A 14,796-nucleotide genomic window follows, 5' to 3' on the forward strand; every position below is an offset into this window, starting at 1 on the left:
TCAGTTGTGTCCCGCCAAAGGACTCATTGTTACATATGGTTAGATTAAATTCCATTAATTCTAACGAGATTGGTGCCTATTGACACTAGACTGCATTGAAAAATCTGAGTAGAAGATTTTAGTTGTTAAGCTCTGGTATGTCACGAGGTGAGATATAATAGATAACCCAATACTGATATGACAGATCAGACCAGTTCTTTACCGGAGATATGGGCTGTTATGTTAGTCATTGCTCTGATATGGCAGAGGGTGCTCTACATGGGTACCAATGTTCTGTCCTCCGACTGAGACTCCTGGCACTTCGCTCTGAAGGCTGCATTTAGCCTTAAAATTTCAACCTGTAACCAGGAGAGGAAGGGAATATTCTGAATATTTATGGTATTAATTCACAAGATTTGATTAACTTTTCATGCTATGTTCTTCCAATTGAATTGCCCAGCCTGTTTTTTTGTTCCTAGGCTCAACCCATGGGAGACACAGAATGCAGAAACCAAATGACCATCCCAGAATTAATTCTCCTGGGATTCGGGGATCTCTCTGACCTTCAAGTTCTCCTTTTTCTAATGTTCCTAGTGATCTATATTGCAACTGTGGCTGGGAACACTCTCATTGTGGTGCTTGTTGTGACAGATCAGCACCTTCACACCCCAATGTACTTCTTCCTGGGCAACTTGTCCTACTTAGAGACCTGCTATACCTCGACCTTCCTCCCCAGGTTATTGGCCAGTCTCCTGACTGGGAACAGAACCATCTCATTTATTGGCTGCTTCACACAAATGTATTTCTTTGGTTCTCTGGCAGCTACAGAATGCTATCTCCTAGCAGCAATGTCTTATGATCGGTATTTAGCGATATGTAAGCCCCTGCACTATTCAACTCTTATGAATAAGAGGTTTTGCCTCCATTTGGCTGCTGGATCATGGTTGAATGGTTGTTTGGCTACTTCCATCTTTATATTATTCATGTCATCATTAATATTCTGTGGCCCGAATGAAATTGACCACTGCTATTGTGACCCCATCCCATTGATAAAACTCTCCTGCAGTGACACACACCTGATCATATTGATGGATTTCATACTAGCCTGTGTATTCACCCTGCCTCCATTCCTACTAACCCTGACTTCCTATGTGTGTATCATTGCCACCATCATGAAAATCCCTTCCACCACCGGGAGGCAGAAGGCCTTTTCTACCTGCTCCTCTCACCTCTTCGTGGTAACAATTTTCTATGGCACAATAATGATTGTCTACATGCTACCAAAACGTGATAAACTTAGAGACCTGAAGAAAGTGCTCTCTCTTTGCTACACGGTTCTGACTCCCCTGGTAAACCCCCTCATCTACAGCCTGAGAAACAGAGAGGTCAAGGAAGCCTTGTGCAAAGCAGTCAGTAAATGTAGCTTTCACAAAAACATGCAGAGACTCTGAGATAATAACTTAACCTGAGGTTTTCAAAGTTGCCTGTGTGATTTAAGCAATCATTCCCCATTAAAATTAAGTTGAAAAGTCCCATTGAAAAATCTCAGCACTAAAATGAAAAAGAATTGGAGATGATCAGCATAGAGTTACAAAGACAGTTTTTGTGGTCCCTCGCTGTGTCCATGTAACACAACTTATAGGAAATTGCCATTGCGGACAGCTCTATCTCTCTCATGTTCAGCACTGATACACACTATATTATTGTATTTTTCTCCATGATGTTGGCAGTTCATCCTATGTGAGAAGAGTGTATAGTGTCCAAAACTGGGCAGAGCAAACATTGTGTAAGGCACAAAATCCACTAAACATGAAAGTAAATCTTTGTGTACCTCCCCTGTTCATCGTTAGCATATATGTTAGATAATAAAGTCTTGTAATCAAATTCAGATGAAGTGGAATTTTTCATAATGTTTCATATGAATAGTGTATGTGCCTCAGTTTCCCCTATAGGGTGCATATTTAATTAGGTGGGGGAAAGGACTGTTTACTCTTTGCAGAGACTTAGAGACAAAGGTATGACCGATGCCTAGCTGCCTTGGGCCTGGGTACCCATGACCATGGAGACTTCCAGAACCAAATGGACACTACAATTGCCCGGACATTTGCCGCCTAGCAACAAATGACCATGGATGGCCCACACTTAGCAGGAAGCCAGCTGGATGTGACAAGATGGAGGACAAAGGACTGGAGAGGGATTCTTAAGTGTGGACTGCTGGAGGCAGGGAGAAGCTTCTGGACTGGGACTACAGAGGGATCACAGAGCTCTGGGCTTTGGGACTGACCCAGATGTAACTTTCCATTCTCTATGTTAATGAAAGACTTTCTATGCTGTGTTCCAGACATCTCATAAACCGTCCTGCTTTTACAAGCCTGGCTGAAAGTCACTCCTGAGTCAGGAAGGCAGGGGTGCATTGCCCCCTTTGGGTGTGCAAGTCTTCCCCATGTGTCCAATTCAGGTGGACTCACTGAGGGGAGCTCAGAGTGAGGATCAGGGGTACTGAAGGCTGCTACATTAGGTTCCAGGAGGTGATGAAGCCAAGAGGCCTACCCTAGTGAGGGTGTGACCCTAAGGGGGCTGACAACCTGAAGGGGTTCTCCCAGGGACTCTTCCAGAGCTGTTTAAGAGCACTGGACCTGTGGATATGTGACAGGATGACTTCATCATGCTTGTAGCTACATGTCATTTCTTATGCCCCTAAGGACACAATGGAGAATCCAAATAGAGTTCAGGTCAGTATTGTCCTTTTAACCAGGTTGGGAGGTGGCCATAACCATGGTCCCATCATAGACTTTCTAACTGAGCACCAGGCAGAGTGGAGACAATTTTAACCAATTTTTTATTTCCATAAAAAAGCCATTTCTAATCAAAATAAATGTTTGGATAATAAAAATACTAACTCCTGGGGCAGCAGAGATAGGGAAGTAAGCCTGAGAAATCTGACATGCCTGAAATTCTGCTTATTGCCGTCATCTGCCTCTGCAAATCCACCCAGGGATGCTCAGAAGGGGGGGAAATTGGGGCAATTTGCCCCAGGCCCTGGCCACCATAGTGCCCCCCACAAGAGTTTTTCGGGGCTTGTGGAGTGGTGGTCCTTCACTCGCTCCGGGGGCTCTGGAAAACTCTCACAGACCTGGGGCCCCCGGATCTTCTTCTGCTCTGGGTCTTTGGCGGCGGGGAGTCCTTCCGCTCTGGGGCGGAAGGACCACTTGCTGCCGAATTACCGCTGAAGCGGGGGCTACTGCCGCCAAAGACCTCAGACCCCGTGAATCCTCTGAGCGGCCCTGAATCCACCACCTTCACTGTGCTCACACAGGCCGGATGCAAACAGCCAGGCCCCAGCAGTGACCTAAGGACACTTCACCAGGAACAGCTTCATAGCTCTTATCTGGGCTAACCTGGTTGTGACCAGCTCCAGCAAAGCCACCACACCAGGATCACCAGTCCTTGGAGGAGGGAAGTTGGGCAAAGAACTAGACTCACAAACCAGGTCCACTGGGTCTGTCCAAACCCAGCAGGGGGTTTGCCCGGGCAAACGTAGAACTGAGGCAATACCTGGTGTCGCATCTGTCAAACGATCACTGATGAAGGACCATGCATGTGCCTCTGCAAGGCAGAAGCTGCTCTGCTGCTGCCAGCTGCACAGAGAAGTTCAAAGGGAGGGGAACTGTTGCAATGAGTGTCCCCAAACCTCACTGCAACAAGCACCCGTCCCAGGAGGGGTCGTTCTCAGGGCACGGTGTCTCGCCAGCCCCAGGTGCCTTAGACAGCTCTGCTGTATGCAGGGCCCTCTCCTTGGGGCATGAGGCAACCTATGGCGAGAGGATGTGGCTACTACATACCAATGGGTAGAACTCCTGTGATGTCAAAATGGCAGTACTGGCTCAGTCACTGGGAGCATGTCAGGAGTTGGCCAGAGACAGGGGAGATGGGCACCACTGAGAACGGTAGGACTTCAGCTCTGCAGAAATTACCTTCCAAGGGACCTAAGGAGTTAGGCACCCAAATCCTTAAGATGGATGCTTAACTCCCTTAAACACTATGAGAAGCTCTGCCTGGAGATCCACTGGTGTCCTATCATGGTAAATTCAATCTATGCATTTCCATTGGAAACAGACCCCACATTATCTTTGAGGAATGTGCTTCTACCCAGGGCCGGCGCTTCCATTTAGGTGACCTAGGCAATCGCCTAGGGTGCCAGGATTATTGAGGGGTGGCATTTTGCCGGAGGGGCGGCAGGCGGCTCCGGTGGACCTGCTGCAGGCATTCCTGCGGACAGTCCGCTAGTCCCACGGCTCCGGTGGACCTCCCGCAGGCATGCCTGAGGCAGCTCCACCAGAGCCACAGGACCAGCGGACCCTCCGCAGGAACGCCTGCGGCAGGTCCACCGGAGCTGCGGGAGCAGCGTGCGGGGCGGCGAAATAGCCGTGCAGCTATAGCTCCAAAAACTCTGGCACTGGTCCTGCTTCTACCATTCTTGATATCCGGGTGTTCTGGTACCATCCCTCTGGAATGTGTTTATGTGACTGCTTAGTGCCTAGGACTGCTTCTGTTTTTGCAACGCCAGCCCTCTTCTTGCCAACTTCATAAATCAGAGAGTGAACCTGCCAGCAAGAATGCTTAGTAACACCCTGATTTTGGCTCACAGCCTCACTTTGCTTTACAGCAGATGGGCCTGACTTCTGTTCAGGCCTTAGACCTTATGTCTCGGGTTCTCTCTAATACAACCACTAATGTTGCAATCAGGCTATTCTACAATTTGGTTCTCAGTGGCTCTACTTTGGAATAGCACACACCTAGCAGTAGATAAGAAATAAGGAAAGGTGTGATTATGCTCTCTAGGGTCACTAGAGGGCAGAGGAAAGGAAAGATGCAGTGGATGTTGCCCAGTGGATAGCAGTCAAAGTGCAAGGACAAGAAAGGAGATGTTATGTTGCCAAATGACCATCTGAGGGAAGTGGAAAGGAAGGTGAAGTTCAATAATGGTTTATTAATTGTGAAGAATGGGCCCTGAAGAGAAGAGGAAATCTGCAATATGTGATGAACTATGGATACTGGCAGACATTGGGAAGTGAGAAATAGGCTGTTATACTAAATAATGGCCAGCAGTTAACATGAGTCAAGAACTGGAAAGAGGCAGCTATGACAACAAGAAGAATCCAATAGAGGAGGGCAAAGAAACAGGCTGGTAAATCAACAATAGATGGCAACAGAGGAGAGGAACTGATCGGGGGTGTCAGAAATACTGAGTAGTGATCATAAGATTTTAGTAGCCAACACAATGGGAAAGTTATACTAGAAAAACGGCCACTAGGTGGCAGCATAGATTGAATATTAATAACTGCGTAGGGCAAGTATATTATACAGGCCATCATCTTGACAGGTATCTCCCAAGAATGAGAGCTGGTATTTGTTCATGATCTCAATTATTTTCCACATGGAATCATTAGACTTAATAAAAGATACAATTATACAAGTCACACTGTACAAGTCTCACTGGGCATTGTTAGCAAAAAAGCTTTGGGGACACAGAATGAGCCAAGTGGGAGAAAGGTTGAAGTGGGACTGTACCAAAAACGGTGAAGACCGAATACAAATATGAAAGAGGATTTACATTTTGTAAATCTAACGGGAAGCTCATTTTCCAAAGGTAAATCAAATGCACCTGCTCATCCCTTCAGGTAACTCCAGGTCTCTTCACTGAGAAAACACAGTTTTTGAAGAAGAAATTGGAGAGACAAAAACCTCAGCTGAAGAACCTGAATCCTGACTACCAAATGCTAAGAAATAAGAGCTCATCTCTTCAAGCTTGGGCTGTGCTGTGGTTACAGGTGAGCACCATCTGCCTGACTGTATTTCTATACCTCTATGAATGTGCTTTGTGAATATGAGAGGGACAAGGTGGGTGAGCTAATATCTTATATTGCACTAACTCCTGTTGGTGAATGACAGAAGCTTTTGAAAAAAAGAACAGGAGTACTTGTAGCAACTTAGAGACTAACACATTTATTTGAGCATACGTTTTTCTGGGCTACAGCCCACTTCATGAGATGCATAGAATGGAACATATAGTAAAACATTTTCACATAGCCGACAAGAAGGTGTGAGGATGCTTATCATGGGGAAATAGATTCAATTTGTATAATGACCCAGCCACTGTCAGTCTGTATTCAAGCCCAAGTTAATGGTATCTAGTTTTCAAATTAATTCCATTTCCGTAGTTTCTCATTGGATTCTGTTTTTGAAGCTTTTCTGTTGCCAAATTTCCACCTTTAAGTCTGTTACTGAGTGACCAGAGAGGTTGAAGTGTTCTCCTACTCGTCTTTGGAGACACAAAGTGAACCAAATGGGTGAAAGTTGAAGCGGGACCTTATAAAAAAGTTTGAAGACTGAATATAAATATGAGGCCGCACTTTTACACTTTTTAAATCAAAGGGGAAGCTCATTTTCCAAAAGTAGAACAAATGTACTTGCTCATTTCCTTCAGGTAATAGTGTCTCTCTTCAAGCCAGAGTTAATGGTATCTAATTTGCAAATCAATTCAAGCTCAGCAGTTTCTCCCTGGAGTCTGTTTTTTAAGACTTTCTGTTGCAAAATTGCCACCTTCAGGTATGTTCTTGAGTGGCCAGAGAGGCTGAAGTGTTCTCCTACTGGTTTTTGAGTGTTATGATTCTTCATGTCAGATTTGTGTCCGTTTATTCTTCTGCATAGAGACTGTCCAGTTTGACCAATGTACATAGCAGAAGGGCATTGCTGGCACATGATGGCATATATCACATTGGTAGATGTGCAGGTGAACGAGCCCCTGATGGCGTGGCTGATATGATTGGGTCCAGTGATGGTGTCACTTGAATAGATATGCGGACAGAGTTGGCATCAGGCTTTGTTGCAAGGATAGGTTCCTGGGTTAGTGTTTTTGTTCAGTGGTATGTGGTTGCTGGTAAGTATTTGCTTCAGATTAGAGGGCTGTCTGTAAGCGAGGACTGGCCTCTCTCCCAAGATCTGTGAGAGTGAGGGATCGTCTTTTAGGATAGGTTGTAAATCTTGGATAGGTTGTAAATAATGTAGACTAGGGGACATGAGAGTCAAAAATGGGAAAGAATCAGCTACACAGAGAAGAATCCACTGGAGGAGAGTAGAGTAACAGCCTGTCATTCTGGGAAATAGACGTTAGATGGAAGCAGAGTAAAGGAAATGGGGGCCGGAGGGTGTCAGAAATACTGATTAGTGACCAATAGATTTCAGTAGCTAATAAAATCATAGGAAAGTTATACTGTAATATGGGCACTAGGTGGCAGCACAGAATCATTGGGTTAGAAGGGACCTCAGGGGTCATTTAGTCTAACCCCCTGCCAAGATGCAGGACTTGTTGAGTCTCAGCCATCCAAGACTGATGGCGGTCCAGCCTCCTTTTGAAAACTTCCAGTGAAGGAGATTCCATGACTTCCCTAGGCGGTCTGTTCCATTGTCCTTCTGTTCTTACACTTTGGAATTTTTTCCTGAGATTTAATCTAAATCTGTTATGCTGCAGTTTGAACCCATTGCCTCCTCTCCTGCCAACTGTGGAAAGAGAGAATAACTTTTCTCCATCTTTTTTATGGCAGCTTTTCAAGTATTTGAAGAGCACTATCGTGTCCCCCCGTTAATCTCTTCTTTTCCAAACTAAACATACCCAGTTCCTTCAGCCTTTGCTCATGTGACTTGCATTCCATCCCTTTGATCATCTTTGTTGCTCAGCTCTGGATCCTTTCCAGTTTATCTACATCTTTTCTATATTGGTGACCAAAATTGGACACATTCTTCAGCTGAAGCCTAACCAGAGCCAAGCAGAGCAGTACTATCACCTCCTGAAACTTGAATGTTATGCCTCTGTTAATGAAACCTAAAATTGCATTTCCTTTTTTTGCAGTAGTATCACATTCCTGACTCATGTTGAGGTTGTGATGTACCACAACTCCTAGATCCTTCTCAGGAGTGCTGCTGCCAAGCCATTTTTCCCACATTCTGTAGTTGTGCATTTAGTTTTTCTTATCTAAGTGAAAGCATGTTGTAAGGGTGATATGATCTACTTAGACCACCCCTTTAATAATATTCAATATATGCTGCCATCTAGTGGGCATTTCTGAAAATAGCTGCCCTTATAACAGGCCATCACCTTGGATAGGCATCTCCCAAAAATGAAAGCTGGTGGTTGTTCATGATCTCAAATATTATACACATAAAATCAGCAAAGTGTCCTGTGGCACCTTATAGACTAACAGACGTTTTGGACCATGAGCTTTAGTGAGTGAATACCCACTTCGTCGGATGCGTGAGAGGAAGTGGGTATTCACCCATGAAAGCTCATGCTCCAAAATGTCTGTTAGTCTATAAGGTGCCACAGGACTCTTTCCTCCTTTTACAGATCCAGACAAACAAGGCTACCCCTCTGATATTTTACACATAGATTCATTAGACTTTAAAAAAGTTGGAATTATACAAGTCACACTGTACAAGTCCCATTGGTCATTGTTAATTACAAAGCTTTGGAGACACAAAATGAACCAAGTGGGAGAAATGCTGAAGTGGGACCATATTAAAAAGTATGAAGACTGAATACAAGTATGAGGCAGCATTTAGACTTTGTAAATCAAAGGAAAAGCTCATTTTCCAAAGGTAGATCAAATGCACCTGCTCATCCCTTCATGTAACTGCAGGTCTCTTCAAATGAGAAAATCCAGTTTCTGCAGAAAGATGAGAGACAAGAACCTTAGCTGATGAACCTATGTCCTGGTGGCCAGTAGGTCATTGCTTCAAGCTTGGGCTTTGCTTTGGTTACAGATGAGCACCATCTTCCTGACTGTATTCCTATACCACCACCAAACAAAGGCATGAATGTGCTAGGGGAATATTAGATGGACAAAGTGGTGAGATAATATCTTATATTGCACTAACTCCTGTTTGTGGAGGAAAGAAGTTTTTGAGCTACAGAGAGCTCTTCTTCAGGTGAATATTAGAAGTTTTAGTCTCACCTTCCCACCGCAGTGCCAGTCAGTGTTCATAGCACCATTTCATAGAGATGGAGCGTGAGATCCATGTCTTGTGACAGGTCCTCAGTTGGGGATCTGCCCTGATGATACAAATGGAGCTACCTTGATTTACATCAGCTGAGAATCTGGCTCACTGTGTGCCTAATGGGGTGGCAAACGCTGATAGTCTTACCAGCCTAGGTGACCCATCCCAGATTGTTCCTAGACTCTGAGTTCAGGGACAGGGTCCTCCCCCCAGTGCCATTCTTGTGTTATCATCCCACAATCATTATGGTCTGGAGAGGGTCACTCTCCAGTTAGGGTTTAACATCAGCCTGGTTTTTGTCCCTTCCTAACATCCACCTTCCAAAGAGCTGTATTTGTTTATTGCTACATAGTGAACGTCGGGAAACAGAAAAGGCATCGCCAGTCCCTCACCACGTCACCTTCACCTCCACAGGAACTAAGGGAGAATTTCCTCCTCTTCATAATTTTATGGCATAAAGTGATCTCTTGTGAGGAGGGTGGGAATTATTCCTTCTCTTAAAGGCCACTGAAATGCTGAATATACCAGGAACTTTGTTAGATTAATTTCCTTTAATTCTAACAGAAGATCGATGCCTAAGGAAAATAGTCTGCTCTGGAAATCTCAGTTCAACGTTTTAGTTGATGTATTTGTTGATTTTGACTTCTAAGTCATGGCACGATTCTAGCAATTGCCAGAAGTGAAATACTGCATTTAAGCATCATTGTTAAGCTTCACTAACTCCACCAGAGAGGTCCTATGGGGCCATCTGCCTGTCCCAAGTCAGGATAAAGGAGGAGGGTTGGGCGTGGGGCTAGCAACTCCACTCCGTAAAAAATCAACCTGCTACAGAAACGCCAACAACAGAGACAACAGAGACTTTTACCCTGGAAAAAGAAGGGTCTTCAACTCGAAGATGCATGACTCTGGGTGGTGAAAGCCATGAGGAAGCCACTAAGCTGATTACCCTTCTTGCAACCAGGAGGATTATACCTGGAACCAGCTAGAGCGAATGGCCCAGGATAGAGGACTCTGGAGATCTGTGGTTGGCGGCCTATACCCCGATTGGGGTGACGAGCATGAGTGTGAGTGTGAGTGAGTTAAGCTTCACTATGTCACCAGATGGGATACAATAGTAGATAAAGAAAGAGTCTGACCTGTTGTATCAGTACTCGGCTGCCAGAGAAATGGACTGTTATATTAGTCATTGCTCTGATATGGGAGAGGCTGCTCTACATAGATACAAAGATCTGTTCTCCAACTGAGACTCTTTACACTTTGACTGAAGTCAACATTTAGCCTTAAAATTTCATCCGGTAGCCAGGAGAAGGTGGAGAGTTTCTGAATATTTGTGGAATTAATTCCAAAGGCTTGATTACCTTTCAGCTCTATGTTCTTCTAATTCAATTGCACAGTTTGCTTTATTGTTCCTAGACTCAACCCATGGCAGACAGAAACCAGAGAAACCAAACGGCTGTCACAGAATTTATCCTTCTGGGATTCGCGGATCTCCCTGACCTACAAATTGTTCTCTTCCTGATGTTCCTAGTGATTTACATGGCAACCGTGGCCGGGAACATGCTGATCACTGCAATAGTTGTGGCTGATCAGCACCTTCACACCCCTATGTACTTCCTCCTGGGGAACTTGTCCTGCTTGGAGACCTGCTACACTTCCACCATCCTGCCCAGGATGCTGGTCAGTCTCCTGACTGGGGACAAAACCATCTCATTCAATGGCTGTTTCTCACAACTGTATTTCTTTTCTGCTCTGGTAGGTACAGAATGCTGTCTCCTAGCAGCCATGTCTTATGATCGGTATTTAGCAATATGTAAACCCCTGCACTATTCAACTCTTATGAATAACAGGTTTTGCTTCCAGTTGGCTGCTGGGTCATGGTTAAATGCTTGTTTGGCTATTACAATCTTTGTCTTATTCCTATCACAGTTAACATTCTGTGGCCCGAATGAAATTGACCATTTCTATTGTGATCCCATCCCACTGATGGAACTCTCCTGCAGTGACACACACCTGAGCATATTGGTGGATTTCATACTAGCCTGTGTATTCACCTTGCCTCCATTCCTACTAACCCTGACGTCCTACGTGTTTATCCTTGCCAACATCCTGAGAATCTCTTCCACCACCGGGAGACAAAAGGCCTTTTCTACCTGCTCCTCTCACCTCATGGTGGTGACAATTTTTTATGGAACCATGATGATTTTCTACATGCTACCGAAACGTGATACACTCAGAGATCTGAAGAAAGTGCTTTCTCTTTGCTTCACAGTCCTAACTCCCCTGGTAAACCCCCTCATATACAGCCTGAGAAACAGAGAGGTCAAGGAAGCCTTAAGCAAAGCAGTTGGTAAATGTGGCTTTCACAAAAACATGCAGAGACTCTGAGACAGTAATATAGCCTGAGATTTTGAAAGCTGCCCGGGTGATTTAAGCAATGAGCCTTTGATGCACTGGACCTCACAGTAGCCCCCTGTAACTCCCATATTCATCTTTTGTATATGGTTGTGATATTTCATAAAAAGCATGCTTGTAAGATATCATATGTAAGGTCATGATCTGGCCACAACATCCAGTGGGGTGTGAAAATCTTTTTGATTCAAATCCTAGTGAATCTGAGGAAGTTTAGGCTTTAGAATGCGTGTTTAATTTTTATTTCCTAGGCATAAAGTTCAGAGATAGATTTTAAGTGATTATAAGTGTTAGTTAACTATTTTTCTGTAGTTAATTAATTTAGCTTAATGTTTAATCTTAATCAGTGAGTTTGTCTAAAATGCCTGGGGACTCTGCTCAGATTACAAGGCGTGGTGCATGTCCACTCTCCTTTGACGAACAGCCAGGTGTCAGGAATGACTTCTGGACACTTCACCAAGAATAGCTTTATACCTCTTATCTGTACTAAACCTGGCTGTGACCAGCTCCAGCAAAGCAACAGCATCAGGCTCACAGGTCCCTTGGAGCCAAACAAAGAGGAAGACTCACAAGCCAGGGACACTGGGACTGTCAAGACCCAGCTGGACGTTGGCCAGGGGACCCAGAGAACGGAGGCCATTTCTGGGGCCAGGTCTTTCAAATGGTCACTGACGAGGGACTCTGCATGTGGCCCTGCAGGGTACCAGCTGCTCTGCTGCTACCAACTGCACAGATCAGTTCAAAGGGAGGGGGCCTGTTACAATGATTTTCTCCAAAACTCACTGCAATGAGTGCATGTCCCAAGAGGGCTTGTTCTCAGGACACGGTGTCTAGCCATCCCCATGGTTTTATGTTATCAAACCTGCTTGCAGTGTTTTCCCAAGTTAATGCCGGCTTACTTTCCCTCTTTTTATTAAAACTTTCTTTTCTGCACTCAGACTCTGTGTTTGTGACAGGGGAAATGTTGCCTCTAGAGATGCCCAAGGGGTAATGTGTAATTGTCTCAGGTTACTGGGTTGGGGCTGAAGCCTGTCTTTTGTTGTATTATTGGAAAGGAAGCATTAGATATTGAACCCAGCCCTGTTGCTGCTGACTCCAACTGGAAGAAGGGTTACATAAGGAATCAATACTTCACTTTGGGCAACATTCACAACTAAGATTTAGAGACCCAACATTAGTCAGCTGAACAATAGGTTGAAGTGGGACCCTTTTTAAAAAGGTCACACACCATTACCATAAAAGCAATCAAACCAAACAACCCAAAAATGGGTTGAGAATAATGTTTTCCCAGTCTATTTTGCAACCAAACTAATAATAAATAAATTAAGTGGTTTCCTGCCAAAAAGCTAAAACAATATTTTTTTTGTGTTCATCTGAGAAAACTTGGGTTAAAAAAATGCGAACTTCATAATTGTATACTAATTTCTCAAAAGCAGGTGTATGGAGATTTGTGTGATACAGAAATGGAATGGATCTATAGACAACAGAAATATATTGTATGGAGACAATATCAAAATAATTTAAGAAAATGTGGGGGTGGGGAGGGAGGACGGCCTTCTTGTGGATGGAGATAGATCCTATCAAATGTGCCCTCTTCAACTAGTATCTTATTCAAGTATTACAGAACTCAGATACTAGTCTGTGCTTTGAAGAGAATGACCCCAGATTTACCTGTTCTCTTTTCATAGGAACTGCCAGACTGGATCAGACACTAGGTCAATCTAGTCTAATATCCTGTCTGACAGAGGCCATAACCAGATGTTTAAGAGGAAGGTGGAAGAATCCCATAGGAGGCAGAGGTGGAATAATCTGCCCTCCATATAGTTCTCACCTTGGTCTCTGTTACTTAGAGATTGGCTCAAGCTCTGAAGTATGAGATTTAATATCCTTTCCAGAATCTTGGTTGTCATTAATTATGAAAGCTCTGGACATTACTGATATCCATGTAAATATCCAATCCCTGACATTCCATAAGTGATCTCTCCCCTGCCATCCCTGCCAGCCGCTGACAAACAGAGGCTAAGGACACCATTCCTTACCCATCCTGGCTAATAGCCATTAATGGACTTAACCTCCATGAATTTATCGAGTTCTCTTTTAAATTCTCTGATCATCGAATCATCGAATCATAGATTATCAAGGTTGAAAGGGACCTCAGGAGGTCCTTTAGTCCAACCCCCTGCTCAAAGCAGGACCAATTCCCAACAAAATCATCCCAGACAGGGTTTTGTCAGGCCTGACCTTAAAAACCTCTAAAGAAGGAGATTCCACCACCTCCCTAGGTAACCCATTCCAGTGCATAGTCCTAGCCTTCACAACCTCCTCAGGCAAAGAGTTACATAAGTTAACTGTGTGCTATGTGAAGAACTTCCTTTTATTTGTTTTAAACTTGCTGGCCATTAATTTCATTTGGTGGTCCCTAGTTCTTATATTATGGGAACAACTAAATAACTTTTCCTTATTTACTTTCTCCACATCACTCATGATATTATATACCTCTATCATATCCCCGTTAGTCTCCTCTTTTCCAAACTGAAAAGTCTTAACCTCTTTAATCTCTCCTCATACAGGACCCATTCCAAACCCCTAAGCATTTTAGTTGCCCTTCTCTGAACCTTTGCTAATGCTAGTATATCTATTTTGAGATGAAGAGACCACATCTGTACGCAATATTCAAGATGTGGGAGTACCATGGATTTATATAAGGGCAATAAAATATTCTCCTTCTTATTCTCTATCCCTGATTAGTTGTAGCTAAATTAGCTCCCATCATGTTGTATGTATATTTGGGGTTATTTTTCTTCCAGTATGCATTGCTTTACATTTATCCACATTAAATTTCATTCGCCATTTTATTGCCCAATTACTTAGTTTTGGGTGAGATCTTTTTGAAATTCTTCACAGTCTATTTTGGTCTTAACTATCTTTAGCAGTTTAGTATCATCTACAAACTTTGCCACCTCACTTTTTACTCCTTTCTCCACATCATTTATAAATAAGTTGAATAAGATTGGTCCTAGGACTGACCCTTGGGGAACACCACTAGTTACCCCTCTCCATTCTGAGAATTTAACATTTATTCCTACCCTTTGTTACCTATCTTTTTAACCAATTCTCAATACATGGAAGGACCTTCCCTCTCATCCCATAACAATGTAATTTACATAAGGGCACAGGAGCCAGCAACCACAGCTGCTAACAGGGGAGTTTCAGTGGGAGTTCTGTTGGAGGAGCAGGTTTTTGTAGTTTGTGGATTGTATTGTGGAGTTTGTGTGTGAGTGAGTGTGTGTGCAGGCTGCTAGGGGCCGTGTGCTGGGAGCGAGGCTGAGCCCTGAGTTGGGGGTGGGGCTTACC

At 44.0% G+C, this 14,796-nt stretch overlaps 2 protein-coding genes across 2 annotated transcripts; both read left to right on the forward strand.

Moving 5' to 3' along the window:
• Positions 1-467: 467 nt before the first annotated feature.
• LOC116814576 (olfactory receptor 6N1-like) lies at positions 468-1,430 on the forward strand. Its single transcript, XM_032762304.2, has one exon. It carries the CDS (start codon positions 468-470, stop codon positions 1,428-1,430), a length of 963 nt encoding a protein of 320 aa, XP_032618195.2.
• Positions 1,431-10,455: 9,025 nt separating this feature from the next.
• On the forward strand, positions 10,456-11,418 carry LOC116816492 (olfactory receptor 6N1-like). Its single transcript, XM_032765758.2, has one exon. The coding sequence runs from the start codon at positions 10,456-10,458 to the stop codon at positions 11,416-11,418; it is 963 nt and encodes a 320-aa protein (XP_032621649.2).
• The last annotated feature ends 3,378 nt before the right edge of the window (positions 11,419-14,796 follow it).

The sequence above is a fragment of the Chelonoidis abingdonii genome, unplaced genomic scaffold (genome assembly GCF_003597395.2).
Source record: "Chelonoidis abingdonii isolate Lonesome George unplaced genomic scaffold, CheloAbing_2.0 scaffold1936, whole genome shotgun sequence".
Taxonomy (NCBI): Eukaryota; Metazoa; Chordata; order Testudines; family Testudinidae; genus Chelonoidis; species Chelonoidis abingdonii.